Source organism: Fulvia fulva, chromosome 4 (assembly GCF_020509005.1).
Source record: "Fulvia fulva chromosome 4, complete sequence".
Taxonomy (NCBI): Eukaryota; Fungi; Ascomycota; class Dothideomycetes; order Mycosphaerellales; family Mycosphaerellaceae; genus Fulvia; species Fulvia fulva.
Window position 1 is genome coordinate 5925851 of NC_063015.1, and position 24107 is coordinate 5949957.

Here is a 24107-nt window from a genome sequence, read left to right on the forward strand (position 1 = left end):
ACACCGCTACCACCTCTTTGATGTAGCTTCCCACCAAAAAAGCTCATCGTTGCCAAAGTACTCAGAAAGGTCTCGCCTCCACATTCTGACATCAATGCAGGAACAAATTCCACACTTTCGATTGTCGACACGTCAGTCTCCATAGACTAATGACCCCTCCCGTCTGCTGTCCGAAGACACCCAGAGACCACGACTGGGACGTGGGAGTAGGCTTTTGGCCTCCACAAACCAACCCCTGAGGGGAATGGCCTGCCCTTCTCATCCGGATTATGAAAAGGTCATCAGTGACACCAAGGAACCGGTACAGGTGCTTTCCGAAGAAGACGACCCAGTACCGCCGCCGAGGATAGGGACTGGAAGTGCCATGGAATGCACGCGATCATGTTGGATGATTCGCCATGGGCTTGGGTGTCGCCGTCCGAGATCCTTCACCTCGCTTGTATGCCGGTGAGGTAGTTGCTCATAGGCCGCTCCACCATGACGGAGTCTTGTCACCTCCTGGTTGAAGCAGGAGGGCCATGGATTTCTCAAGACTGGTGTGGCAGAAGTTGCCCATTCGCGTAGGTCCAGGTACACGAATCGCAGCCTTCCCCAGCCTTGTTGCGCGCATGTGTCGCCAGTGAATCCGCTATTCGGTTGCCCTGGCAGGAACTGCGAGGAACCCACTCAAAGACAACCTCTTTGCCGCATGACTCGAACCATTCCGTCAGCTCGACGATATGCTCGACTCTTGTGCCCCTGTAGTGACCGAACGATGAAAGAACAGCCTGTATGTAGGCTAACGCGGCGACGCAATCCGACACGACGACTAATCGGCCGAATGTCTCATTGGTCTGGACCCCAATGAAATCGCTGGCGGCGTAGTCTATTGCGCGATAAATCGCACTCAACTCCACCTCCACCGTGCTGCGTTCTTGCAGACACCAAGTTAGACCATGCCACTGGGAAGTGGACTTGCTTCGGAACACGAATGCTCCGCCGCCGGCCTTGTACTCGTCGCGCACAAATCGGACGTCCTGGTCTGTCAGCACGCCATCGGTGTAGATGACGGCCTCCTCGACAGCCACGTCTGTCGGGCCATTGTACGTCTTCCTCTCCACGTCCACCGCCCCTCCAACCTGTGTTGGGCCTGTGCAGACCCACCGCGTGACCGGCGCGGGGGTTGCTGCCATCGTCGCTGTCGTCGTCGTCGTGGTCGTTGCTGTTGTTGTTGCTGTTGTGGTGCTCGTGGTGATGGCTGCTGTGGTGGTGTTGCGTTGTGAGGAAGCGGAACGATAAAACGCATGAAATTTGCTATGCTACAAAAGCTCACGCCCCGCCACTCGCCGCAAATCTGATACATTTACCACCCCTGTCACTTTTTGAAAACGCTCAATCGCTTGTGCCCGCTCCTCACATACTGCGATACTGTCAGTTACTCGATGTCATGCTGTTAATCCATCCCTTGTTACATTCAAGCTGCCGAAACGACGATGCAGGCAGTTGTGCTCGACGCGATATCAGAGCCGCATCATACGCTCCGCCTGCGCAGCATCCTTGCCATTCGATGCGGCTCCCTGTCTCCCTCGCATCTTCTTGATCTTGCGGTCACCTTCGAAGTGCTCAGCGTGGACCTCTTCGGCGATCTCGCGTTTCCGAGAGATATCATGGACTGGAGTTGATGCACGGAGTCGGTGGGAAGAGATACGATTCTGCGCTCCAGGCACTGCGCCTGGAGCGAATACTGCCACGTCGTCGATGGATGCAGAGGAGCTCGAGGATACGGCAGATGATTGTGGCAGCAGTCGCGTATGAGAAGGCATTGCCGCTGCGGTATCGTGACTGGTAGGGTGACTCTCACTATCCACAGCCTTCTGCTCATCTGGCCTGGACGATATGATTCTTTCTGGTGCAGTCGAGGCGTGCTCTGATAGCCACGACATTCGGGAATCCGGTCTGGACATCTGAGAGCCACTGGTACTGGCGGCAGCTTGTCGTCCTCTCGAGCCCTTGTTGCCTTCTCCATCTGGACCTCGCGGATTCATACCCACCGCCTGCTGGCGTGGCTTTTAGAAGATCTCGTTTGCTCTGAAGCTCATGTCCATCTCGTCTTCGCCTGCGTTGTATCTAGTCTTGTCCTCCTCGTCCAAGCCACGGCGGTATTCGACTTCACCATCCGACATCCCATCTTCTTCCCAATCTGAATCGTAAATCTGCGTTCGGGCTGGCATAGGCATTCTGGTCCGCGGACGCGCTGATTGCAGGGGATACCGGATTGATTGGGCTCAGCTCACGAGTATAGTGTCGGTTGGGATCAAAGTTACGGGCGAGCAGTCACTGCTTTGCGAAGGAAGAACCCGGGATCCTGGAAGACGAGATGTGGTAGATGGTACAGCGTCTCGGTAGAAGGACGGTCGGGAAAACAACATCGGAGAGTAAGGCGTTGTTGAGTTTGCGACAGAGATAGGTGATCGAGACACGTGTCGAGAAATGTTTACTACCAAGTCCACGACTTCCGGTGAATCATTGCAGAGCCCGACGATTCCCGCATTGCACATGCAACAGAACGCGCTCCACCCGGGTCCCCCGCGTACCTTACGATCGCCTGACCAGACCCCACGGCGGAGCTGCCCTCGGTCGATGGATACTGCCGAGAGGTCTGTTCCCTTACGCCGCTGTATGTGACAGTTCCAGAAAACTGCGAGCTGCGTACTCAACTACTCACGTCCAAGCGACACTGGGCATCTTCAGTGCCATGGAACATGAACTTAGGTCTTCCGTACACCAACACATTACCAGCTCGGCATCATGCGTCGCGAATATCGCGGCGCAGTACCCCAGTCGGTCGACGTCGTGGGCCTCGCTCGCAGGAACCGGCGAGGGCCGATGTATGAAGGAGCTTTCGACCCAGTACTACTATGGTCTCAGAGAGGCCCCAGTGTAGCAGCTGTAGTAACAAAAGCGCATGTGTGACACTCTCTACTGGCACGCATGGACTCCACCGACAACGCCATTCCCGCCGAGATACTGCACATGATATTTGAGCATCTTAGCATCGGCCTGCAAAGCCGACTCAGCGACACGTTCATGAATACCTGATACATCGGCTTCGACGCCATGAACGCCCTGATCGAGGAGCAGGTCAGTCACTTTCCGAGTCGCCGCTTACGACGAATCGGGTTCGGCGCCTTTTGCCAGGTTATGGTCTTCAATTGAGGAGGGTTGGATCTGACAGACTTCCTCTACGGTATTGACGCTAACACTATCGTTGAATACTTTGGTGATCAGGTCGAGAATGTTGTCAACCTACGCTTTTCGGCCGACTGTTACCATCTGGACTATAGGACGATGGATGAGCTGGAGATCGTCGACATTGAGGAAGAAGCGTCCCAGCAAAGGGAACGTGCCAACATCGAGCAAGCACTCGTGTTGAAGACCAAGCTGGAAGCGCTTGAAACCATCACCTTCGACCTCCAGGACTTCGCCGACTACCTCAATCTCGGCCGGCTTGACATGCCGTACGTTGACACCTACCACTACTTGCTCCAGCTGATCTTCGCCGACTGGTGGACTGTGCTGAAGGTATTCCTCAAAGGCCTCCAGGCCTTGGCAGATCGTAGAATCAGCATCGTCCTACGGGTCGTCTGGCGGTATTTGATCTATCCTTACACGAGAGAGGACGCTTTGACGGTGATTCCAGCAGTGCCGCTGGGCAAAGAGGACGATGTGCTGAAAGTGTGTGCCGCCTTGCTCAAGCCTTTCCAGGATGGTGTGGATTAGACACAGGCTCGAGAAGAGCACGAAGAGACGGAGATGAATAGGTGCATGTCGGATTGACTTGCTTGTAGAGGGAGCGGAGGGAGGTAATATAGAACTTCGACTTTCCTAGACTCGCGACCGCATGCGGAAGATGCGAGGAAGCAGGTCTTTGTTCTCAGCAGCACCACTTACAGAAAGCTCACACCGCAGGGTGCGATACTACGTAGGTAGCTTTTGCAGTAGACTGAGTTCGAAGACATACATTCTCTTATCCTTGACTGGCCAAGAGCTCCGTAATCCATACAAGCCCAAAGTTTTTCATTCCTGCCTATGCTACTAACTAGAAAGGAAAATTGGGCAAAATGCTGCTAAGCTCATGTCTCGCGAGGTCGATGCAGAAAGGAGGCTAGATAAAGACGGGATGCCATCTTGTTATTTTGTTCTAGTACCGTCAAGTTACATCGTGAAGTACTTTGCTGCCGAGTCCATGGCTTGCGATGAATGGGCCCTCGACCGGGCTTTCGCGCATATCACATGCTACGGACTTGATTCGGGCGAGTGCCGCGGCGGAGCACGGCTCTTCAGCTACTTTAGACTTCCATTAGATACATCAGCTTCTTCGACTTCCTCTTGGTCCTCACACCTGCGCAGACACTAATTGCACACATCGACATTCTCAAAGACCGACAGATTACACCAACAACATGCGCACCAGATCCCAGGGCGGTGTTCCACGTACGGTGGATGTGGTGCAGCTTGCTCGCGACCAAAGAGGCCTCGACAGATTGGAAGGGTGGGTGGAGGGATATAGTGCCGGCTTTACGCCTCAGTGGTGGGCCCAGACACCGGTCGGATACGGGACCGTGGCTAAACAGGCTCATGTGCGTCACGAGCTTCTTAGTCGCCTCGACGCCACTGGTGACCGGACCATCCCAGCCGAGATCATCATCACGATATTCGAGTACCTTGGTATGGCTCTGGAGGATCGGATGCATGGCACCTACCCAAAGTACCACATCACCTTCGACGATATGAATGACTTGATCGAGGACGTCTTCAGTCACTTTCCAAGTGCCCGACTGCGACGGACTGCGTTTGAGGCATTTCGCAAGGTCATGGTGTTCGTCAGGAACGACCATTGCGAGGAGGACGTCATCGACGGCATCGATGCCAAGGCTATCACGACTCACTTCGATGACCAACTGCGCAACGTCGTCAACCTGCACTTCCCGGTGTATCTGCGATATATTCCGGACGTGATCGACGACCCAGACCGGGAAGGCATCACATTGCAGGAGCTGCTTGCCAGACCCCGCAACGACAGAGAAGAGGCACTCAAACTGCAACACAAGATGCGACACCTGCGAACCGTCCTCGTTGACATCCGAGAGTTTGCTCACATCGGATCGACGGAGGACGCCACCTCATGGTTCGAGGACACAAGAGACGAGGTCAAGAGGCTGGTGGAGGGTGAATATGCCCCGATGCTCACAGCTTTCGTGGCGGGTCTTCATGCTCTAGCCGGTGCGGGAATCAAGGTCCATCTACAGGTCAGCATGTATAACGGGTGGGAGAAAACGTTGAGCGCTGTTCAGCTTAGGGAAGAAATCAGCGTACAGGAGACTTGCAAAGCACTGCTCAAGCCCATCGAAGACGGCGTTCAGCAGACACGAGAACGTCACGCTTACGAGGATGCGGAGCAGGATAGGTGTATGTCGGACTGAATACAAGAAGAAGAATGCATGAAGGAGATCAGGAAGGACGAGCCTTGGAAGATGACTTCCTGCCTGCGACGGTGAGGGTGGCTTCCTGCACAAGGCAGTAACGCAGTCAATGCACGACAGGGACTAGGCCAGACTGGCTAGATCCAGCCGCATGCAGAACAAAGCAGCACATAAGTCGTTCAGCTTTGTTGACAGGAACAAAGGAAGCGCTGGACCACAGCACTTTGATGACATTAAGAGCAGTTTACCGGCTTTCTAGAATGGGTAGAAGCTCATCATCCAACAGTACATGCCGCAGAAATGCCCAATTCTCCTCAGAGAAAATGAAAACTAAATGCAATTGCTGCTTTCCAATCTTGTCCCGTTTCGTCCGCCCTTGGCTTTGAACACACCGTGCAGTAGTAGTGATTTCTTCAAGCACGTGGAAAACCCCTCCTATCCTCTGCGTCATGTACTGCGCAAAGTGTCAGCAATATCTCGCGGGACCATTGGCGAGATTGTCACTCCCAAGAGTGTTCGTTATCTTTGCCTGTGGATTGGATAGCTGGTTTCGCCAGTCCGTCACTGCAACATACAGCTCAAGGCGTCGGCTGGTGTTGACGAAACTGGCGCGAAGAGCAGTGATGAAGCTGGCGAGTCCAACGATTGCACTGTTGTGGAATTTGCCACTGTCTAGGCCTGTTGTGCGGGAGGCGCAGATCATGACGCGGTGCGTTGCTGCTGGCCAGTCCACCACTACACGGTGGAGCATCTAGCTGTTCATGCTGACCGTGGCCGCGAGAGGCGCAGCGGACAGACCTGACCAGGGAGCGTGACATCATGCTGGGAACTGGAGGTGACGTTCGAGTGATCATCAAGAGCAAGCTTGTTTAAGGCGTCGCTGATCCACCAAAACCCCTGCGCCAGCGAATGTCAAGTTGGCAGTACGCTCAGCAATACTCAGGACATTCAGTGAATCGTAGAGAGCTCGAGGCCTATAACACTTGGTCATGTTCTGTGTCGGCGGTGACTCGTCGCCAGAGACTTTCATGATCGCTGTCAGCATCATACTTGCACCTCGAGATTCTCGGTCCTTACAGTCAGAAGGAGCACATTTCGACGATATGGGCTGAAAGCTATTGTGGGAATTAATCAGGATCACACCCTGATCGAGCTGGGAGGACATGGCAGCGGTGGCTCTCATCCTTTTGGTGCACATCGGAAGCAACAAAGACGTAGTCTAGTGCCTGGCGAACGAAATGACGATAACACTGCTACCGTCTTAGGGGACATCATATACAAGGTCTTGTGAGGTGCCACAATGGAATGCTGGACATCGAGAGCCAGTTCAGTTGTCGCCCTACATCATAAACCTTCTCTCCTAGTCAGAGAGTGGCAGGGAGTCTGGCCGATGGTCTCTCGATATTAGTGCGTTTGCTGCGAAGTGCCACTTTGTAGGGCGCTGCGTTCATGCTGCAGACCAGCAATCAGTACGGATCTGCTCTTATGATAGATGCCACACCGCCCTGTATGCCTTCGTTAAGCGGTATACTCTCACTCTTGACTCCTGCAAGCAGTGATTCCAGCTGGTCAGAAAGTGCACATTCACCTCCCGCAGCTGAAGTTGTGCCCGCGTTGTGATTGGCCAGCCACTTCCACTAGCGCGATTCGCCTCTTCCCCCAAATTCCACCCACGAAGATGTCGCAACTTCATCGCACAAATGTTCTTCGCACTTTGCAAGTACTCACCCAACACAATCGCAAACACACGTTCGTCAAAATGAGCAACGGCGGCACTCGCAAGTGGACTGTGAAGCAGCGCACAACCATCTACCGGCTGCGCACTGCGTACGTGTTGACTCGAGAAGAGATCTTCGACATTCTCGGTCGCGTACATGGAGATGAGTTCCAGGCAGATGGTCGCATGTACAATCCTCGGCAGATACAGGACGAGGTAAGTCGATCGGTTCGTGGCCACGCTCGAGGCGTACTAACAAGATGCAGTTCAACCAGCGCTGGGCGGGTGGCAGGTCCAAGCAATGGGACTCGATCGACTCCCGGACACCGTCAGCAGAGCAGCAGCAGCTTGTCGGCCAGGTCGACCAAGAGATCGTCGCCGCTGCTGCGCTCGACAGTGGCATGAACTACCTCACGAAGACGGTCAACCAGCCAATCACTCTCGGTGCACCAGCACAAGCCTACGTGTCAATAGGCCGCCCACAGACCGCTGCCAATCCCTCTGCAGCGAGTCGCTCCAAGCGCAAGCGTCGCGCGGACACACCAGAAGCAGTCGACGAGCAAGAGGACAACGGCCCGGAGAATGACATGAACATGCCTATCGCAAAGGAGGACGAGGACGCCGACGCCAATACATCCACTGCTCCAGCACCACGTCCAGAAGATCAAGAACCAGAAGTCCCAGCCATTGCAGTGCAAGCACCTCCCGCACCTGCAGCTGCTGCGCGACCAGCGCCTACTCCAATCGCTGCACCACTCGAGATGATCCATGGCAAACTCATCGAGGAGCGCTCTGGCGGCACATACAATGTCCAGCGCTCGCCACGCGCCTTCGTTGATCAAACCTCACCTCTCTATAAATACGGCGGCATTGTCCGCAGAGTCAGGAACGGCACTGCCAGCATGAACACCATGGATGTCATGGTGTGCGACGCTGATGAGTGCGACTTCTGCGGCACCTACGATCCCAATGCTGGGAAGGATCGCCACACTCTCGACAAGGAAGCTCAAGCCGCCGAGCACAACGACGAGATTCCAGGCCCAGACGAGAGCCCGTGGCTAGGCTTACCATGGGTTCATGCCGTCCGCGATCTCCGCAACAGCTCGCCAGGTGGGCCAGGCGTGAAGGGGCGTATCTTCACGCCCACGGTAGCGCCGACGGGTCTTTGCGGTGGTCATCGCTTGGAGGCTGTGGTCGTCTTCGACGACAGGTTCAACTTGGTGAGGGACGGTGGAGGATGTATTGGAAGGCGTCGCGCCTTGACATGTGGCAATGACTGCCAGCTTTGCATCCCGAAGGAGTACCGCTTGCGAGATGCTGCTCGGGAGAGTGATCGTCAGGCAGGTGGACCAGTTCGTCGTCTTGTGAAGGAGGATGAGTAGTGGCGCGGCGCCTGGCGCATAGGAGGGGTAGACCTGTAACATGAGCATCTTGAACATGAGGAAGGCAGTACGCATAGCATAGAAGATCCACAAACGCAGTAACCAGAACACAAACGCGCAAATCCTTTCACTACTTCTTCTCCTCCCTCACCGCTATCTCCTCCACCCACTCCTCCACCCCGTATCCCTTGTTCGCTATCCGGGACGCCACTCCCGCCAGCCGATCCGCCTCCCTATTGCCGTGGGAGGAATCTCTTCGCTCCCAACGGACTTCCACCCCCACTCCAAGCTTCAAAATCTGTCTTATGAGGCCGACGGCCTCTTGCACGATGGCCGGTGCGGCGGCGAGCTGGGCGGGGGAGGCGCTGAATAGCAGGAAGTCGTAGTGGTCCTGTGGTGATACTGTTAGATTGGGGTATGTTGTGGCAAGGGAGGGGGCGACCTACGGAGGTGAACTTGCTATCGGTCACAATGACCACACGATCGAAGAAGCGCTTTTCGCGCGGCGGGCAGTACGTCTCGTGGAGCCAGAGGGCGAGGCGGAGGGCGTAGATGTGGCCGTAGCTGTATCACGCATATCAGCAATGCTCAGTATTGTTCCAATGCATGAAGCTTACATCTCTGCTACGTCTGCTGAGGGCTGTACTCCCAGGGAGACGCCGAAACTACCCAAGCGTGGGTTCTTCCACAACTTGCCGCCAAACACGACCGCGCAGCCGGAGAATCCTTGCTCCCTGTGGCGGGAGCCGTCGGTCCAGATGAGGAGATCGGGCTTTAGGGGCATGATGGTCGTTGTGGTGTGTGTGTAGTGTGATGCTCGGGGCGATTTCGTGTGTGGAAGGTATGGTATTGCCTATGTCGTGCTGCAATGCCAATTTTTCGTTCAATTCCTTGATCACAGAACAGCCCAAAGCTCACACACCCGCGGCCAAAAGTCTAGGCTCAGGAGTTTCGTTCTCCATCGATTTATTGAGGCATTTGGCTTATTACAGCGCCGTAGACGTCTTGGAAATACAGCACATTTGTCTCCAATCCCACTACAATAAATACAGGTAATGCCTGCTCCTAGCGCCGCACAGCCACCGCAGTAGGCATAAAACTCACCACTCTTCCGCTCTGCTTCTTCTTCCTTTTCTCCTCAGCAGGCGGGCTGGTCTTTACAACTGAAGCTCAAGAATCTCAGTTGGGGGTGATGTTGAGCTGATAACCGAGGTTTGTCTTCTTCCATTCAAGTTCGTCAACAACCTTTACTGACTTTCCTCTTTCCAGGTAACCCCTTGGCCTGGCCCACTCACTCGACCGAGCGGCAGTTGCCAATGAGGAGAGTTCCGAGGCGCTGTAAGGTCAAAGGCACAATTTTTGATGGCGGCCCTTTGTGGCCAAACACTTTTCATCACGTCGATGGCTTCGTGCCTTCGCTTGGAGAAGGGTTTTCTCTACTTTGCCTTGTTCCTCAATCGTGTTGTTTGAATCTGCTCCCTGCGACTTCGTCCAAAGCTGTGTGTGTCTTCATGCTGTGTGTACCTTCAAGCTATGCCTCTTCTTTGCTCGACCCTTCCACCCCTACAGCCGCACTCCCTCACGACCTCGCGCTGCGAGGATGAGACTCGCGTTCTTATGCGCCCAAAACCAACTGCCCCTCTGCTGAGTCGGCCAGCATAGATCGGCTATCTCTGACTTCAATAAGACCGATTCTTCGACACCAGAATCTGAACGCACGAGAATATCGCAATGAGAAGAGGGAGAAATCTTACAATTCACTGGACGGCGATGGGCCTTCAGCTTTCCGCCAGCGCGAACATCAGTCGTCAAGGCCACGCGCCACGACGTGCGTTGGCATTGTCCTCCCTCACCACGAGCTCAGTGGCATGCCCTTCGCCTCGTAGGGAGACTCAGCAAATCCCTCATAGAATCAAGCGATTCGCAAGCTTGTCGTCTCCACACATGCCTGCGAATGAACGAAAGAAGGTGGGACATGCGGATCGTTAGCATGAGCGCGATATCGAAAGAGCATTGAGTATCACAACATAAGTGGGAGGCGCCCGACAGCGGTGAGAGTTTGTAACAGAGGAAAGCCATACGATGAAACTACGGTCGAAGCCGGACGAGCATGAAGTGGGGAAAGGGTATGAAACAGGCAGCTGTCTTTCTAAATTCCACAATTGGCCCAGACCATAACAAGCAACCAGGTGTATGGTGTAGCAGCTTGATCCTCCAACGCGAGTACCCTAAGGAAAGTGCAGATATCCAGTGAGCGCGGTCTATTGAGGTGCTCGAAGAAACCGTGCCTCTGCTAAGGGAGACAGTACATCTGTTCGCAACAAGCAGATAAAGCTTGCTATGGCCCTGGTCACAAGTTACCTTACATTATCTCTTGCTGGCAAACGTGTACTGCGAAAAGTATTGCCAACGGCGTAGTTGCTACATACTATCGGTATCGTGGGGAACACCTGTTTCCACGGCAGCATGTCCACCGAACACACAAGCAGTGAAGAGGGAGACGGTATTTGAATGGGAAGGTGATACAACGGCATTGATAGAACCCTCGTTTTCTCGGCGACATTTCTAACGAAGCTTCATGAATGTATGCAAATAACCAAAGCTCTTAACCTTCTTTGAGCATCATCCCGTGTCTGTTCATATCAGACCGCGTCGGGTTGTCACCTGAACATAATCTCTCAAGCCGTTAGTGTGCATCAAGTCTCCTCGCCCTCCCCGCCCTCCTCGCCCTCCTCGCCCTCGGTGCGAACATCCTCCTCCTCATCACCCACATCCTCATTCAGCTCCGCATCGTCCTCCTCCCCCTCAAGACGGCGACGCTCAATCTCAGCCTCAATGACCCGAATAGCGTGCTCCCTCTGCTCCGGTGTAGCGATCATCGCGATCCAGATCGGTGCCGTTCTCTGGGCTGCGCGAGCAGCAGCAGCAGTGGCGTTGCGGCGGATGTTCTCCGATTGTGGATTGGCTGGGTGGAGTGGGTTCGCAAGTCGCTGGTGTTCGTGGATTTGCTCGAACGTTGGGCCGTCGTGGGCTGGACCTTCGGCGTCTTGGTCTTGAGGGGTTGATTCTCTGCTGCTGTTGGCGTCGGGGTCTTGGTCCTGAGGGGTGGCTTCTCTGCTGCTGTTGGCGTCGGCGAGCATGGTGGGAGCGGCGTCAACTGGGGTGGGCTGAGCAGTAGGGATGCCGGTACCAGCAGGTGCGATAGGGAGCTTGGCGTGTCTGCGCATCTTTGCTTTGAGGATCGCTGCGTTTGAGCGGCCGTCGAATTCGAGCGGAATCTGATCATCAGTGGCTGCCTCATCATCACTGGCGTCTGTGTTGTTCTGTGCGATCGGGTTGTCTGGTTGAATGGCTTCGCCGTCGTCGTTGATAGCAAGTTCACCGCCTTGAGCAGCGTCGTTGCCCCGATCTGCTCCAAGTCTCTCATGTTCTGCAGTCATGCGAGCTGCGGCCCTGGTAGCTCGAGCTGTTGGTGTTGTAGTCTCAGCCTTCTTTGCCTCGCCCCCGACGCCATTCGTGAAGATGGTATGGTGCTTGTATGGCTCGGATATAGGTCTCTTGCGCTTCAAAGTGTTGCCGGCTGGCGCGGTAGTCGCAGTTGCTGTCGCTGGCTGGCCGTTTGCTGCAGGTGTGTTGGCCGGGCCAGCAGGAGCTGGAGTAGATTGCACTGGTGCAGAAGTCACCGGAGTAGCCTGAGCTAGAGCAGTGGTTGGCGCTGGTGCAGTTCCTGTCAAGGTAATGTTCAGTGCTTGTGCCGCAACCTGGATCCTGCCACGCGCCTGCTGACGATCTTGCTCCTGCGCTGCGGTGTAGTTGTTGCGCTCTACATGCTCACGCCACTGCTTCGAGCGACCTGTCTGGTATCTTGAGTTGTACTCGTCGCGGAGACGGAGATCGCTGGGAAGACCATCTGGCCAGTGACCTGTCGAGAAGGCGTGCGCAAAGACGCTGGCGACGTGTTCTGGAGGAAGGTTGTACTCGGAGAAGGCGATGTGGATGAGGTGACGCTCCTGGAGACTCCAGAGATGCGGCATGATGCCAGACGGAAGGTGGTGTGTTGTTGCTTGACAGTCGATGTGTTGGCGATTTGCGATGGCGGTCGCCGTTGGTGTTTGTTGGAAGGTTGAGGTGAATTGTGCGACGGTGAGGGACGTCTCGAAGCCGAGATGAGAGAAAAGAAATACGCGACGCGTCCGATGTGTTATTGTGTTGGTCGACGAGTGACGCAACTTGATGAACAGAATCCCGACTTCGAACTTCCCTCACCGACTTCCGAGAATGGCTTAGCGCAGGCTTCGGAGCATGTTTCTTGGCGTTTTGGTACAGGATCTGACAACGGTCTATGCACGATCATACTTCCTCCAGCACTTCTCAATCAAGCACCAATCATCAAAACAGTGCTATTAGAGGCCTCTGTCTTGCGTAATGTGTCAGAAACGCGTTGCCAACCCACATCCCTGGTTGATGCTAGGACTTGCAGCACGGCCGAGCTAGACAATCCCACGTCGCCATAAAAGGATGCGACGGCTGCACAAGCTCAGATCAAGCTTCCGCTGGGTGCGCTTTGTTTTTGACGTGATGTAAATCGTCCATGCCGGCATGTGACATGTGCACGATGTAGACCGCAGCGCTCGCATCATCAATCGAAACAACAAGGGGGAGTTACTTGCCTGCCGATCCGCGCTGTTCGGCGCGTCGCTCGTTACGATCAAGCTCTGAAGCGTGATCTTTCTGTCGCCAGAGCTCAAAAGCGGCTGCGATCTTCCCATCTACAACAAACGTAATCTGTCGACCGTCCTTACTCACAAAACTGCTTATTCAATTCATAAGAATCTCAACACAGGGTAGTATCAATACACAGTCGTTGCCTGCTGATCAATCGTTGATCAGCCGCTGACCAGCCGCAACCTGAAACGACCAAGCCCGCACTAGTAGCTTTCACCCATATGACACGCGAAAACAGTCCCTTTGTCATCAAAAGTCATCAAACGGTCGTTTAGTTCAGTGGTTAGAACATCAGCCCCCTTAGTATGGCGGGGGTGAGTTGGCGGAAAGGTAAAGCTGAAGACCTAGGTTCAATTCCTAGAATGACCATTCTTTTTTGCTGTTCCCAACGATTAGGGCACGTCTTGCAGTACACAGTATGCTCACACTTCTTGTATTGGTCGTTAGAGTCATTGGAGGTCGTTCAGATAGTGGATGGAATCGTTGCAGGCGTCATGCAGAGTGTTCCTATTGATATCGTCGTACTACTGTTTTGCTACATTTTCTGTCCTTTCGTCTGAGCATTGCAGCTCGATTCAGTGCACACATCTCTCCAGCTCCCAGGCAAGCCTGGATTCCATCATATTGTTCGTGCGCGCTCCTACCCTCTCAGACTCGTGGATCTGCTATCCTGCATCAAGCGGCGTTGGACGTTTGCACGCTTCATCAAGACCATTGCAGCTTGTAAGACTTACCGGAGACATGCTCGCACGCATGAATCAGACTGGGTTCCAGTGAATGCACCAATTTCATCGGATGATGCAGCTCGTGTCTTGGTCCGCCGCACTCAACTGAGACCTTTTCAAGCCGATCAGCTTCTGCCACAACACATCAACCACAACACTACAAGTTGCCACTCACCAACGCAAGCACACAGCAACCACTTGCAGACCCCTTTGCACCACGCGATACCACCGCGCAACAGCCTCGAGCATCGACAACCACCAGCACAACCTCACCGCCGCCAGAACTCGACAGCATTACTCACCAACATGGACGCCAACGGCAACGTCGTGGTAGGCCTCTACCCCCAGCGCTCAAAAATGCGCGCCAACACTAACACTCTAAAGGACGGACAAAACATCACCTGGACCTGGGCCGTCCTCGACACCCGCAACCGCTCCGACGCTCGCATCACCGCCTACCACGGCCCCGAGCTCAAAGACGCCACCCACCTCCGCCTGACCGCCTACCACGACGCCACCAAGCCCGAGTTGGGCATGAACCACGTCCGCATCCACGGCATCACCGGCCCTGGCCCGCGCTTCGAGAACATCACGGTCGTCTGCCCCAAGCTGCGGGTCCTCTACGTGGTGTTGCGGATTGAGAATGCCAATTGGGTCGATTTGCCGGCTCCCGCGCTGGGCACTGCGCTGGATACATTCATTGGCAAGACGGCGGCGGCGGTGCCGGGGGTGGAGTTGTGGGTCACGATGGAGGATGCGGTGAGTTTGGGCAGGAGTGGAACTTGGGCGCTTGTGCAGGGGGCGCTTGTGCAGGGGGCGCAGAATCCGGTTGATGAGACGGTGCACTGGGTTATGAGTGATAAGAGCAAGGTGGTGCAGGTGAGCACTTGAGGGCGGAGGGGACGAGAAGAGAGGGCGTGGGAGGGAGGCGTGCCTCGGGCAGCTGGAGCTGGCAAGGACTCGGAGGGCGCTGCCCTCCATCCTATGCTGGAAGGCGCTGGAAGGTAACGGAAAGAGTGAGGTTATCTCGACGAACTCGGCTTGGGGAGAGCGCGGAATTTGGTGACAAGGCGAAGGCTGGGGCACGAGCGCTGTTGTCTCTGGAAGCTGGAGCTGGCAAGGACGACGAGGGCGTTGCCCTCACCTCTAGCCTTGCTGGTGTGCGGCTGAAGCAGAGTCTGCAGTCTCTGACCCAACGCACAATCTGGATCTGGTACCCGCGTTCTACAACAACTTCTCAACGGTACTTTGCCTGCCGGCTGCCTTCTCGCACGGCTACAGCACAAATCGACTCGATCCAAACTGGCGGCCTGGCCGGATTCCAAAGCCAGAGCCCAGAGTGTCTGATCTCGCTGAGGTGGGAACGACGGCAACCAGTGACCACATCCCCTCGACCTGAAAGCGTGTTAGCCAACAAGTTCAACTCCGCAGTCTCTGACCCAACGCACAATCTGGATCTGGCACCCTCGTTCTGCAACGATTTCCTAACGGCACCGGCTTTCAGACTGCCTTCTGACACGGCTACAGCACAAATCGACTCGATCCAGGATGGCCTCTTGGATTTCCGAAGCCACAGCCCATAGTGGCTGGTCTTGCTGAGATGCAGAAGGACGGCAACCAGTGACTCCAGTCGTCTGGAATGAAAGCCTGTCAGCCAACAAGATTGAGTCTGCAGTCACTGGCCCAACGCACAATCTAGATTTGATAGCCTCATTCTACAACAGTTTCTCAACAGCACTGTCTATCCTCTGCCTTCTCACAAGGCTACAGCGTGAATTAACCCCATCCGAGTTGAGAGAATCACCAGGTCCAAAGCCAGAGCCCCGAATCCGGGGCCTTGCCGAAATGCAGCACGAGGGCGACGAGCAGCGCATCGCCAACGGAATGTTTTATCGCCGCTTCTTCAGAGCTCCGTGGGTGCCTGGCAACGAAACAGTCAATTTGTCTGAAGCTGCCAACATGCCCCGATGCTTGCTTGGCGACACAACTGCACTGCATCACCGTCCAGTGCCTGGCAACGACACAGTTGACTGGTCTCAAGCATCCATCATCACTCGATACTCGATTGACGACACTCGACTGTACCACATTGCTTGCCGGTACCTGACAAAGACACAGGCAACTGATGTCGAGCTTCCGCCATCTCTCAATCCCCGCTTTACGACGGCAGCCTAGACGAAATCACGGACCTATGTCTGGCAAGGACACAGACTCTGGTCCCAACCTTCCATCATCCCTCAATGCCTGCTTGACGACACTCGCCCATTACACCGGTGATTGGTGCCCGACAGCGACACAGTCCCTCCAGCTTCGACCACCCCTACATCGCTTTCCGTCGCATTCCAAATGTGCACGGTTGTTTTGGCGTCATGAACGTCCATTCCCTGGACAACGGAGTAGCGCCCACATCATCTAGCCTCAAGGTACCACCTTTCCGCACTCGCATCACGAGACTCTCCTGTACTACAGAAAGCTTCAAAAGTCCTTCAATGCCCGCTAACAGCACTCATCCGTCCTACAATATGCCTCCATCATCTCTCAATACCTGCTGACAATACTCACCGCTAGTAGCTACCGCAGTTGCTTACCACTATCTTTCAGTATCTGCTGGAATTCACCCACCTGTACGACAACGCCGCCGTTCGTTGCACGCCGAACTTCTGAGACGGCATCGCCATTCAACGTGTCAGAACCTGCGAAAAGGTATGCGATGCTTAGCAATCCGACGACTGACCGTCAATACATTCGATGCGCCTGACATTCACCCTATTGAGCGTTAACGGCACTTGCCTGTACCACAACACCCTTGTTCACGGCCTGTATATTAACCTATGAGCTGGCTTATATCAAGCACGGCGGTCCCCAGAGTCGAGACAGAAGGTGGGCAGTTTCCATTCCCCAAGAAGTGCAAGACTGCGCCGAACGATCTCACTTTGATTCACAAACCCAGGCAAAGGGAACAAGGACCCCCGTTCATAAATCACGCAACAGGAAGAAGAAGGGGACAAAGGATGATTTTGTGGTCAGCTACGAGACTGATTATGTCCCAGCTCTGTTCAATACGGTCAGTGACACCCAGAAGCAAGCTCGCCCAACTCTACCAGCTCAGAAGGCCAACCACAGCCATCGTCACACTATGGCCCACCATGGTATCGCTAAGAGCGAAGACGCTGCCGGCCAGAACATCAAGAACGTTCTCTCCAACTTTTCTGAGCGGTTCAACGACACTGCCGCTGCACAAGTCGCCAATGAGAGCATCATCGTCGATACTTTCATGCTCCGTACGGGAGCATGACATTTTCTCATGCATCAGTCAGCGTTTGACCGCGCGTCACCTTGAATCTTCAATGCATGCTCAAAGGCGACTGCCCACGCTACGACGTCGCCGTGATGCGCATAGCTAGCATGAATATTTGAGGGCAAGTTTGTGGAAGGAATAAGCATCTCAAGTCTGAACTTGCGAGATTTGTGGTAAAACACTGTACTGTGCGATAACTACAGGGAGGGAAATCATGATGCTGCGTGGTCACTACCCTCCGGTCATCAGTAGAGTTGATTTCTGGCTGCATGTGAAAGACTCCCATTCCCTATCTCGGCAGGGACGTTCTTGCGATGATGCGGTATCCTCTTCCCTTGCTCCAAGAAAACAAAGAACTCTCAGTATGGCTCCAGGGAGGACTGTTGCGTAGGCTCCTTCAGGCGCCCTGCTGATAAGCATCCCGAAATTGGAAAAAACCCACAGGTGAAGCCGTCTTTCGTACCCAGGAACGGATCCTCCTTAGACCTGGCCTGTCATAAGACGCTGGAAAGCTGCCGTCCGCGGAGTGTGTGTGTGTGCTGAGCCCAAAATGTCGAAAGAGCCCCTCTGGACTCTGCATAAGTTCCCCCAGGGGATCCAAAGCGGGGGCTTGAAAGAGCGTAGGCAGTGTTCAGACTGGTCTGCGATCTTGCACATCTCGCTTTGAAGCCTTGTGAGTAGCTGTAGCGTATATAGGTATATATGTCGAAGCTGGCGGACAGGCGATGGAATCTGCTGATGTTGACGAAAATGCTGATGATGCTATTGCTGACGATGTTGCTTTTCCTCGCCTGAGGCCACGACGGCTTGTGCTACGAAAGCTACTCCTAGTCACTGCTGGAGTCGAGGACGTTGCCTTGCCGAGGTTGGCCATGCAAGTGTCTGCGACGTAGACGTTCGCGCCAAGGCTGGAGTCCTCCGCGACCGGATGAGCCATGTCAGTAATAGCGATGGCGACGTAGACCTTCTGACGCCACTTGAGATCCTTGATCTTACTAGTGACCTCGTTGATGGTGTTTTTGAACGCCTGTGACTGCAGCTCTTCCTTTATCAGCTCGTGGGTGAAGTTGAGCTGGAAGTAAATCTTTTTGGCGTTTGGGCACTCCTCCGGCAGCGCTTTGACGTTCTTGTTGCCGTGAAGACCCAGCCATGGGAAGGTGTAGCCGCCTTTGCCATTATGGGCCATATCGCAGATGACAAAGGGGTACTTGATATGCTCGTAAGCACTTGGACCCCTCTTGCGGACGAAGCCTTTGCCGATGACCTGGGAGGATTCGAAGGTGGTATATCCGCTTCTCTCGCCGTTGTCTGCAGAGGTAGGAGAGTTACTAGTAGAGCTGCCACTCAAAGATCTATTGCCAGAGCCTGGAGTTGACGGATGAGAGCCAGCTCTGGCCGATGATGGTGTAACGCTGTTAGACGCCGACTTCCTCGAATCTGGCGTGAGAAGAGTCCTTGCGAGGAGGAGTCTTTGGACTGCCGTTGCCCTGTGCCTTCGAAGGTATCAGTAGATGTAGATCAAGCAAGTGTGGCATATCTTTTGCTTACGTTTCTGTTGGTAGCCATTTTGTCGGCTGTGGAAATGTGATCCGGTTGATAAGGGTATTGAGATTCCTGATTTTGTTATTCGATTCTGAGCCACCTGTGCAGGCTACGCTGTGGCCAAACATAGGTGGGGATGAGTTGTGTATAAGAGGCTGGAGAAGACAGGGTAGAGTTTCAGCAAGACGAATGAATGAAGACATGGAGTATGCGTTCACCAGAGAAACTGCTTTGGCTTCCGCCTTTGAATGAGAATCCAGGTTTGCTGATATCCAGACAGCTGTTCGATGACAATGGTGTGGTGAATGACCTGGAATCTTTGTGACAGACGGATGCGGCTTGGTCCAGCGCCACAGCATACTCTCGCCCAACGACGCAGCGAAGAAGGTCTAGGTCCAAAGAAGGCAGCTTGGTATGGTTGCCGAATCTGCATTATCCATAGCTTGAAGCGATAACCTCTTCTCCAAGCGGTCACGCCAGATGCAACCATCTCAGCAGACGTCTCGATCTCGACTGCGACACATTCGCGAGGCCTTGGCTGTAGGCATAGTAGCCCACCACAGTCTCGACAACAGCTCCCAAGAACGCTGCATGATCCTCGCGCATGACTCCCTTGCTTTCTCCTTCTCCTGCCACTTTCACTGCCGTCGCCGTAAGCTTCTTCACCAGTTTTCCCAATCTCATCTTCTTCTCATCCATCTCCCGAAACGCCGCCACAATCGCCTCAAGCAACCCCGGTCCCTCCGCAGATCTTGCCACCCTTCCCAAAACATGACGCTTCTCAGGCTCCGTCACTCTCGGCATCCTGCTCAGCCAGTACGCCACAATGCTAGGCATCTCGTCGAAGGCCACTGCATGAATCGTGACCTTGATCCTCTTCTGCGCTTTTGTAGCGGTGGTGTAGTCGAACAAATCCAGTGCCTGCAGCGCCAACGATATCTCCCAAGCCTTCTCTTCTTCCGCCGCCGAATCGAACCAATGGCATCGGCATACTGGGCAGGTATTGCCGTGGCGGACGAAGCTCAACAAGCAGTGGGTGTGGAAGATATGCTTGCATCTATCGTTGTAGATGGGCCGGTCGCGGAGTGGTTGCGTTGGTGTGATGTTGCGCTGGCTGAAGGAGGTGGGCGCGGAGGAGAGGAGTGGTTCGAGGCATATTGTGCATTGCTTTTCTTCGCTAGTGCCGTCAACAGGTCTACCTAGGTGCAAGCGAGTGTGTTGGTCGAGGAAGTCTTTTGCTGACACGGGGCCGTGTTGCATGATGCGGAGGAGAGTCTCTGGTATGTAGGCCATGCTGGTGGTGTAGACGAGGGGGAGTAGAGGCGCTGGCTTGGGTCGTGAAGTAGAGACGGAAGCGAAGAGGAAGTAGCCACAACACACGACGCCGGGGAAGAATTCACAGAAAAGTGAATTTGTGAAGAAGTATATCCGGCAAAGCACAACTTTACACGCTAGTGAAAGGCACGACAGGGGTCTGGCAACGCCTGCAAACGCCTAGTGCTATGCTACATATTAGATCCTTTATTCAGCTTCAAACGGCGGCAGCACGTCAGCGATGTCGAGATCTATAGACGTCGTCGAGGTATGCCTCGCTTCATGCAGCCATGTTCAAGTTGAAGACTAGATCTCAAGCTTCCCGAACAGAGACAACGTGGACATTGTGTGAATGCATAGCCATCGCACGTCGAGAGAGCTCCTGCTAGCAACTTCGCTTCACGTTTGACCAGCAGGGTGGAGCATTGTGGTAGCCTCTGGCTCTGTTGAAGACCAGCAAACATGGTGAGAGCAAGCTATATAGGAAGCGATGTCTACCTTGATGTACACATGACAGCAAGGAGGCGTGCACATACTGCCAAATACCTTAGTATATACACTCGGAGAGACCATTTGCTCCGGTATACTGCACGGGATGACGTTGCATCAGCGTGTAGAATCCCTGTCTACCAGCGGAAATCCTCGCACTTCTACCTCCATCCCACCAAGAACGCCGAATTGTTCGCACAAACTACGCGACACTTACAACAACAAGTCTACACCACAGTCGTAGTACTTCTCGAGCACGGCATCTTTTCATCGATTTGCCAGCATCTTGCCATTAACCGCCAGTATCTTCCGAATTTTCCAGTAAGTCCAACCACGCTGATGCGGGAATGAGCATGATCCTGACAGTATCATCTAGACGATGAGGCCCAGCACGAATACCCACGACGACAGCCACCCTTTCTGCCAGCTCTACTGCTTCAATGAGCAGGGCATCCTACAACAGATCCGCCGCGATGTCGACAAGGCTAGTATTTGCAGCGCCTCGGTGTACGTGAACAAGGAGCTGGAGGAGCAGAGACCCACACCACGTGGCGTAAAAGGTCCCAACGCTGTTCTCATCCCGAGTGATCGTTGGTGCGATGTTGTCGTTGCTCGAGGCATCATCGCCGGTAAGCCTCCACCCTACAACGTACGAAAGATACACGATGCACAATGCGCTGGGTATGAAGGTGCCGGATATCTTCGAGATCATAGGGTACATACCAACCCTTCTAGACTGCAAAGTAGCGCGCGATCCTGGCTACCGCTACCCGAAGTACAGTGCTTATTATACGACGACATAGGCGTTAGCGACGAGTATATGTTTGCGAGTTCGCCAAGAGGCACATTGCGGTGGGTCACGTGACCCCAAAACTTGAAAGCTGACCAATCAGAGCGGGCGCCAAGGCTAGTCGAGGGCTGGTAATAGAGCTCCACTCCCTCCTCGCTGACGCCACCACCTACGCTCGAGTGTTCGCAAGCTCACACGTCGCTACGGTGGATGGCTAGCGCTCGTCGGTCGTTACGCTTAATAATCAGTGCCGTCCATGAAGGTACCGTACTGGTCACATCGAAGCCTTTAGTCCAGTGTCATCTTCGCGAAGCAGATGCTTGCTTGAGAGCGCTTCGAATCGCCGTGGCCTTCTACAGTATCGGCACAGTCTCTCGACGTTTCTCGTCCCTACGCTGCGGTCAATATGTTCGACGCATACTCATATATGCAGGGATCCCAAACATGCAACATCGATCGGCCCGAACATGCCGAAAGACTTCACCACTGACCCGAGATTTGGGTTTCAGCATCGTATCAAGTCCATCGAACATCCCAGCTCGGATATGTATTCCCCGTGGGGAGCAAGCTCACTTCCAAGTTTCTCGATCCAAAATGAGATGAGCCTCAACCACCAGCGTGCCGCCAGCTCAACCGAAACACGAAACGAGACATTCATCACACGACACATCGTCGATCATTACTATTCCGACGATTCGGTTGGTTTGGGGCATTTCGGCAGAGGTCTGCCACGGTGCCGAAGGATGGCAAGGCTGGCATGATGAGGTTGCCAACTCAATATGTGAGGCGTCTGCCAACCCAAGCGGCGAGGAACCATGATCATCACGTTTGCATTACTTGTGGAGCTGGAGCACATCCGTTTCATGTTGAGGTGTGTCCTCTTTTCCTCAAATTTTGGACCTGAACCCAACATCTACTGACGAAAGTTCATTGTCAGCATTGTACAGCAAACACCATCGTCGCATTTTCAAGCGCAGAAGCATAGCACGCACTTCACTTACCATGGCTTACCACGATCCACTCGCAGCAAGACCGAAGACCGCCGAGCAAGCCAACGAGAAAGAACACAAAACCAACGCAGGAGTGATTCAAAAGCGAGGAAAACAATCTGGCTATGTCCCATATCAAGACGCCGTCTACTACAACGATCACAACAGCTCCTCCGACTCCCCAGACTACAATTCCCGTGATCGAAGACGAGATGATCATGGCTACCGAGAAGTCTACGAAACAGTGAGACGTCGTCGATTCAAGTCCGATGCAGGCCGTACTCCACGTCCCAGAGATGACGGAGACTACGAAGAGCAAGGACAATACCCACGAAGAAGCTCACACTACCCCGACCTCGACTTCCCAGGCGGAGGAAGAAGACGAAGAGGACACTCCGGCAACAGCAGCGACAGTCAAATTCATCACAGAACCCGAAGCCACACCCGCAGCCGAGATCGATACCGGGGAGACAGCAGAAGTCGAAGTCGAAGCCGAAGCCACGACCGCTCCTCCCGCCGCTCCCGAAGCATAAACTCCCGCCCCCAGTACCTCCCCCAACAAGACCCCCGCAAACCCTCCGAATCCTACACAATCCTCAAAGCCCTCAAATCCGCTGCCATGGCCGGCGGCGTCGAAGCCGTGCGCTGCCGCGCCGAACCCGGCCCTTGGAGCGGCCAAAAAGGCAAACGAATCGCCCTGGCAGCCGCCACGGGCACCGCCATCGGCGCTCTGCGGAACGGACGGCTGGCGGCAAGTGGCAAGATGCCGTATGCTGATGCGGCGATGACGGGGTTTTATGCGATCGATTTTTTGAAGAGGGTCGCGAGACATACTGAGCATGGGAAGAATAGTTTGAAGGAGCAGAGGGATTGGTATGAGGGGAGGGATTGGGATGAGGAAGCGAGGGGACGATGGGGGGAGAGTGTGAGGGATAGGGTTAGGGGGAGGAGTGGGCAGCGGGGATGAGGAGGGAGAGGGAGTTGGGGTGGTGGTTGGTTGGGAGGGCGAAAACGACCAGGGTTGGGGGGCAGCGTGGCAGGCGGTAAACAGGACTGCTGGTCTTAGCAAGGCATGGACTGATGGGGTGGACCACGTCTGTCTCGATACTGTCCATTCGCGACGCATCAGGGTCGCTACGTCAGATCTTGCTGTTCGTGACAATAGCAGTGACGGAGCCTTGCAACCTGTTGCCTGACGAGGATACGTTTGAGGGAATCGAGTATCGTCAGAGTTCAAGCCGATTGCGGTGGTTGCAGAGTGACTGACAACATTACCAAGGCACCACTGTCCATCTGCGACGCATCAGAGTTGCCTTTAGGCGTCATGAGGATTCCGACCAGATTCCTGGCGATCATACGTGGTCGGCCGGGTGGCAAACAAAGAGGCAGGCCTTGTCTTCACCCGGCTGGTGCTTCCTCACACTTTCCCGGGAGAATTTTTGACTGGTTGTACGCGGAACTCGCAGTGCCAGCAAGATGGTCATGAGCATGTCTGCCAACGTTTCCCCGGACTGACAGCTCCTCTTGCTGCTGTATGTCACCAGCGAAACGCAAGATTCAGACCACATGATACGTCTGCTGTCGAACAGCACATCCTTGCCAGCCAATATGGTATCTGCCAGCAAATCTGTCACGAAACAGATAAGTCAGGTCATCGCTTCGGTAGTTGTCAGA

The 24107-nt window shown here is 54.4% G+C and overlaps 12 protein-coding genes across 12 annotated transcripts; 5 read left to right on the forward strand and 7 right to left on the reverse strand.

Moving 5' to 3' along the window:
- Positions 1 to 527: 527 nt before the first annotated feature.
- CLAFUR5_05300 (uncharacterized protein) lies at positions 528 to 1172 on the reverse strand (the record flags this gene model as incomplete). The annotated part of the gene is made up of 1 exon (XM_047904448.1): positions 528 to 1172. One exon carries the CDS (start codon positions 1170 to 1172, stop codon positions 528 to 530), a length of 645 nt encoding a protein of 214 aa, XP_047761100.1.
- Positions 1173 to 1499: 327 nt separating this feature from the next.
- Positions 1500 to 2024, reverse strand: CLAFUR5_05301 (uncharacterized protein; the record flags this gene model as incomplete). Its single annotated transcript, XM_047904449.1, has 1 exon — positions 1500 to 2024. One exon carries the CDS (start codon positions 2022 to 2024, stop codon positions 1500 to 1502), a length of 525 nt encoding a protein of 174 aa, XP_047761101.1.
- Positions 2025 to 2048: 24 nt separating this feature from the next.
- Positions 2049 to 2216, reverse strand: CLAFUR5_05302 (uncharacterized protein; the record flags this gene model as incomplete). Its single annotated transcript, XM_047904450.1, has 1 exon — positions 2049 to 2216. The coding sequence occupies one exon, from the start codon at positions 2214 to 2216 to the stop codon at positions 2049 to 2051; it is 168 nt and encodes a 55-aa protein (XP_047761098.1).
- Positions 2217 to 3096: 880 nt separating this feature from the next.
- Positions 3097 to 3759, forward strand: CLAFUR5_05303 (uncharacterized protein; the record flags this gene model as incomplete). The annotated part of the gene is made up of 2 exons (XM_047904451.1): positions 3097 to 3120; positions 3268 to 3759. 2 exons carry the CDS (start codon positions 3097 to 3099, stop codon positions 3757 to 3759), a joined length of 516 nt encoding a protein of 171 aa, XP_047761099.1.
- A 683-nt stretch (positions 3760 to 4442) lies between these two features.
- On the forward strand, positions 4443 to 5462 carry CLAFUR5_05304 (uncharacterized protein; the record flags this gene model as incomplete). Its single annotated transcript, XM_047904452.1, has 1 exon — positions 4443 to 5462. One exon carries the CDS (start codon positions 4443 to 4445, stop codon positions 5460 to 5462), a length of 1020 nt encoding a protein of 339 aa, XP_047761096.1.
- A 1759-nt stretch (positions 5463 to 7221) lies between these two features.
- On the forward strand, positions 7222 to 8561 carry CLAFUR5_05305 (uncharacterized protein; the record flags this gene model as incomplete). The annotated part of the gene is made up of 2 exons (XM_047904453.1): positions 7222 to 7395; positions 7446 to 8561. 2 exons carry the CDS (start codon positions 7222 to 7224, stop codon positions 8559 to 8561), a joined length of 1290 nt encoding a protein of 429 aa, XP_047761097.1.
- Positions 8562 to 8691: 130 nt separating this feature from the next.
- Positions 8692 to 9345, reverse strand: CLAFUR5_05306 (uncharacterized protein; the record flags this gene model as incomplete). Its single annotated transcript, XM_047904454.1, has 3 exons — positions 8692 to 8952; positions 9008 to 9125; positions 9179 to 9345. 3 exons carry the CDS (start codon positions 9343 to 9345, stop codon positions 8692 to 8694), a joined length of 546 nt encoding a protein of 181 aa, XP_047761094.1.
- Positions 9346 to 11257: 1912 nt separating this feature from the next.
- On the reverse strand, positions 11258 to 12595 carry CLAFUR5_05307 (uncharacterized protein; the record flags this gene model as incomplete). Its single annotated transcript, XM_047904455.1, has 1 exon — positions 11258 to 12595. One exon carries the CDS (start codon positions 12593 to 12595, stop codon positions 11258 to 11260), a length of 1338 nt encoding a protein of 445 aa, XP_047761095.1.
- Positions 12596 to 14317: 1722 nt separating this feature from the next.
- Positions 14318 to 14902, forward strand: CLAFUR5_05308 (uncharacterized protein; the record flags this gene model as incomplete). Its single annotated transcript, XM_047904456.1, has 2 exons — positions 14318 to 14341; positions 14396 to 14902. The coding sequence occupies 2 exons, from the start codon at positions 14318 to 14320 to the stop codon at positions 14900 to 14902; spliced, it is 531 nt and encodes a 176-aa protein (XP_047761102.1).
- Positions 14903 to 17940: 3038 nt separating this feature from the next.
- On the reverse strand, positions 17941 to 18979 carry CLAFUR5_05309 (uncharacterized protein; the record flags this gene model as incomplete). The annotated part of the gene is made up of 2 exons (XM_047904457.1): positions 17941 to 18802; positions 18858 to 18979. The coding sequence occupies 2 exons, from the start codon at positions 18977 to 18979 to the stop codon at positions 17941 to 17943; spliced, it is 984 nt and encodes a 327-aa protein (XP_047761103.1).
- A 343-nt stretch (positions 18980 to 19322) lies between these two features.
- On the reverse strand, positions 19323 to 20144 carry CLAFUR5_05310 (uncharacterized protein; the record flags this gene model as incomplete). Its single annotated transcript, XM_047904458.1, has 1 exon — positions 19323 to 20144. The coding sequence occupies one exon, from the start codon at positions 20142 to 20144 to the stop codon at positions 19323 to 19325; it is 822 nt and encodes a 273-aa protein (XP_047760310.1).
- A 2302-nt stretch (positions 20145 to 22446) lies between these two features.
- On the forward strand, positions 22447 to 23400 carry CLAFUR5_05311 (uncharacterized protein; the record flags this gene model as incomplete). The annotated part of the gene is made up of 1 exon (XM_047904459.1): positions 22447 to 23400. One exon carries the CDS (start codon positions 22447 to 22449, stop codon positions 23398 to 23400), a length of 954 nt encoding a protein of 317 aa, XP_047760309.1.
- Positions 23401 to 24107: the final 707 nt, after the last annotated feature.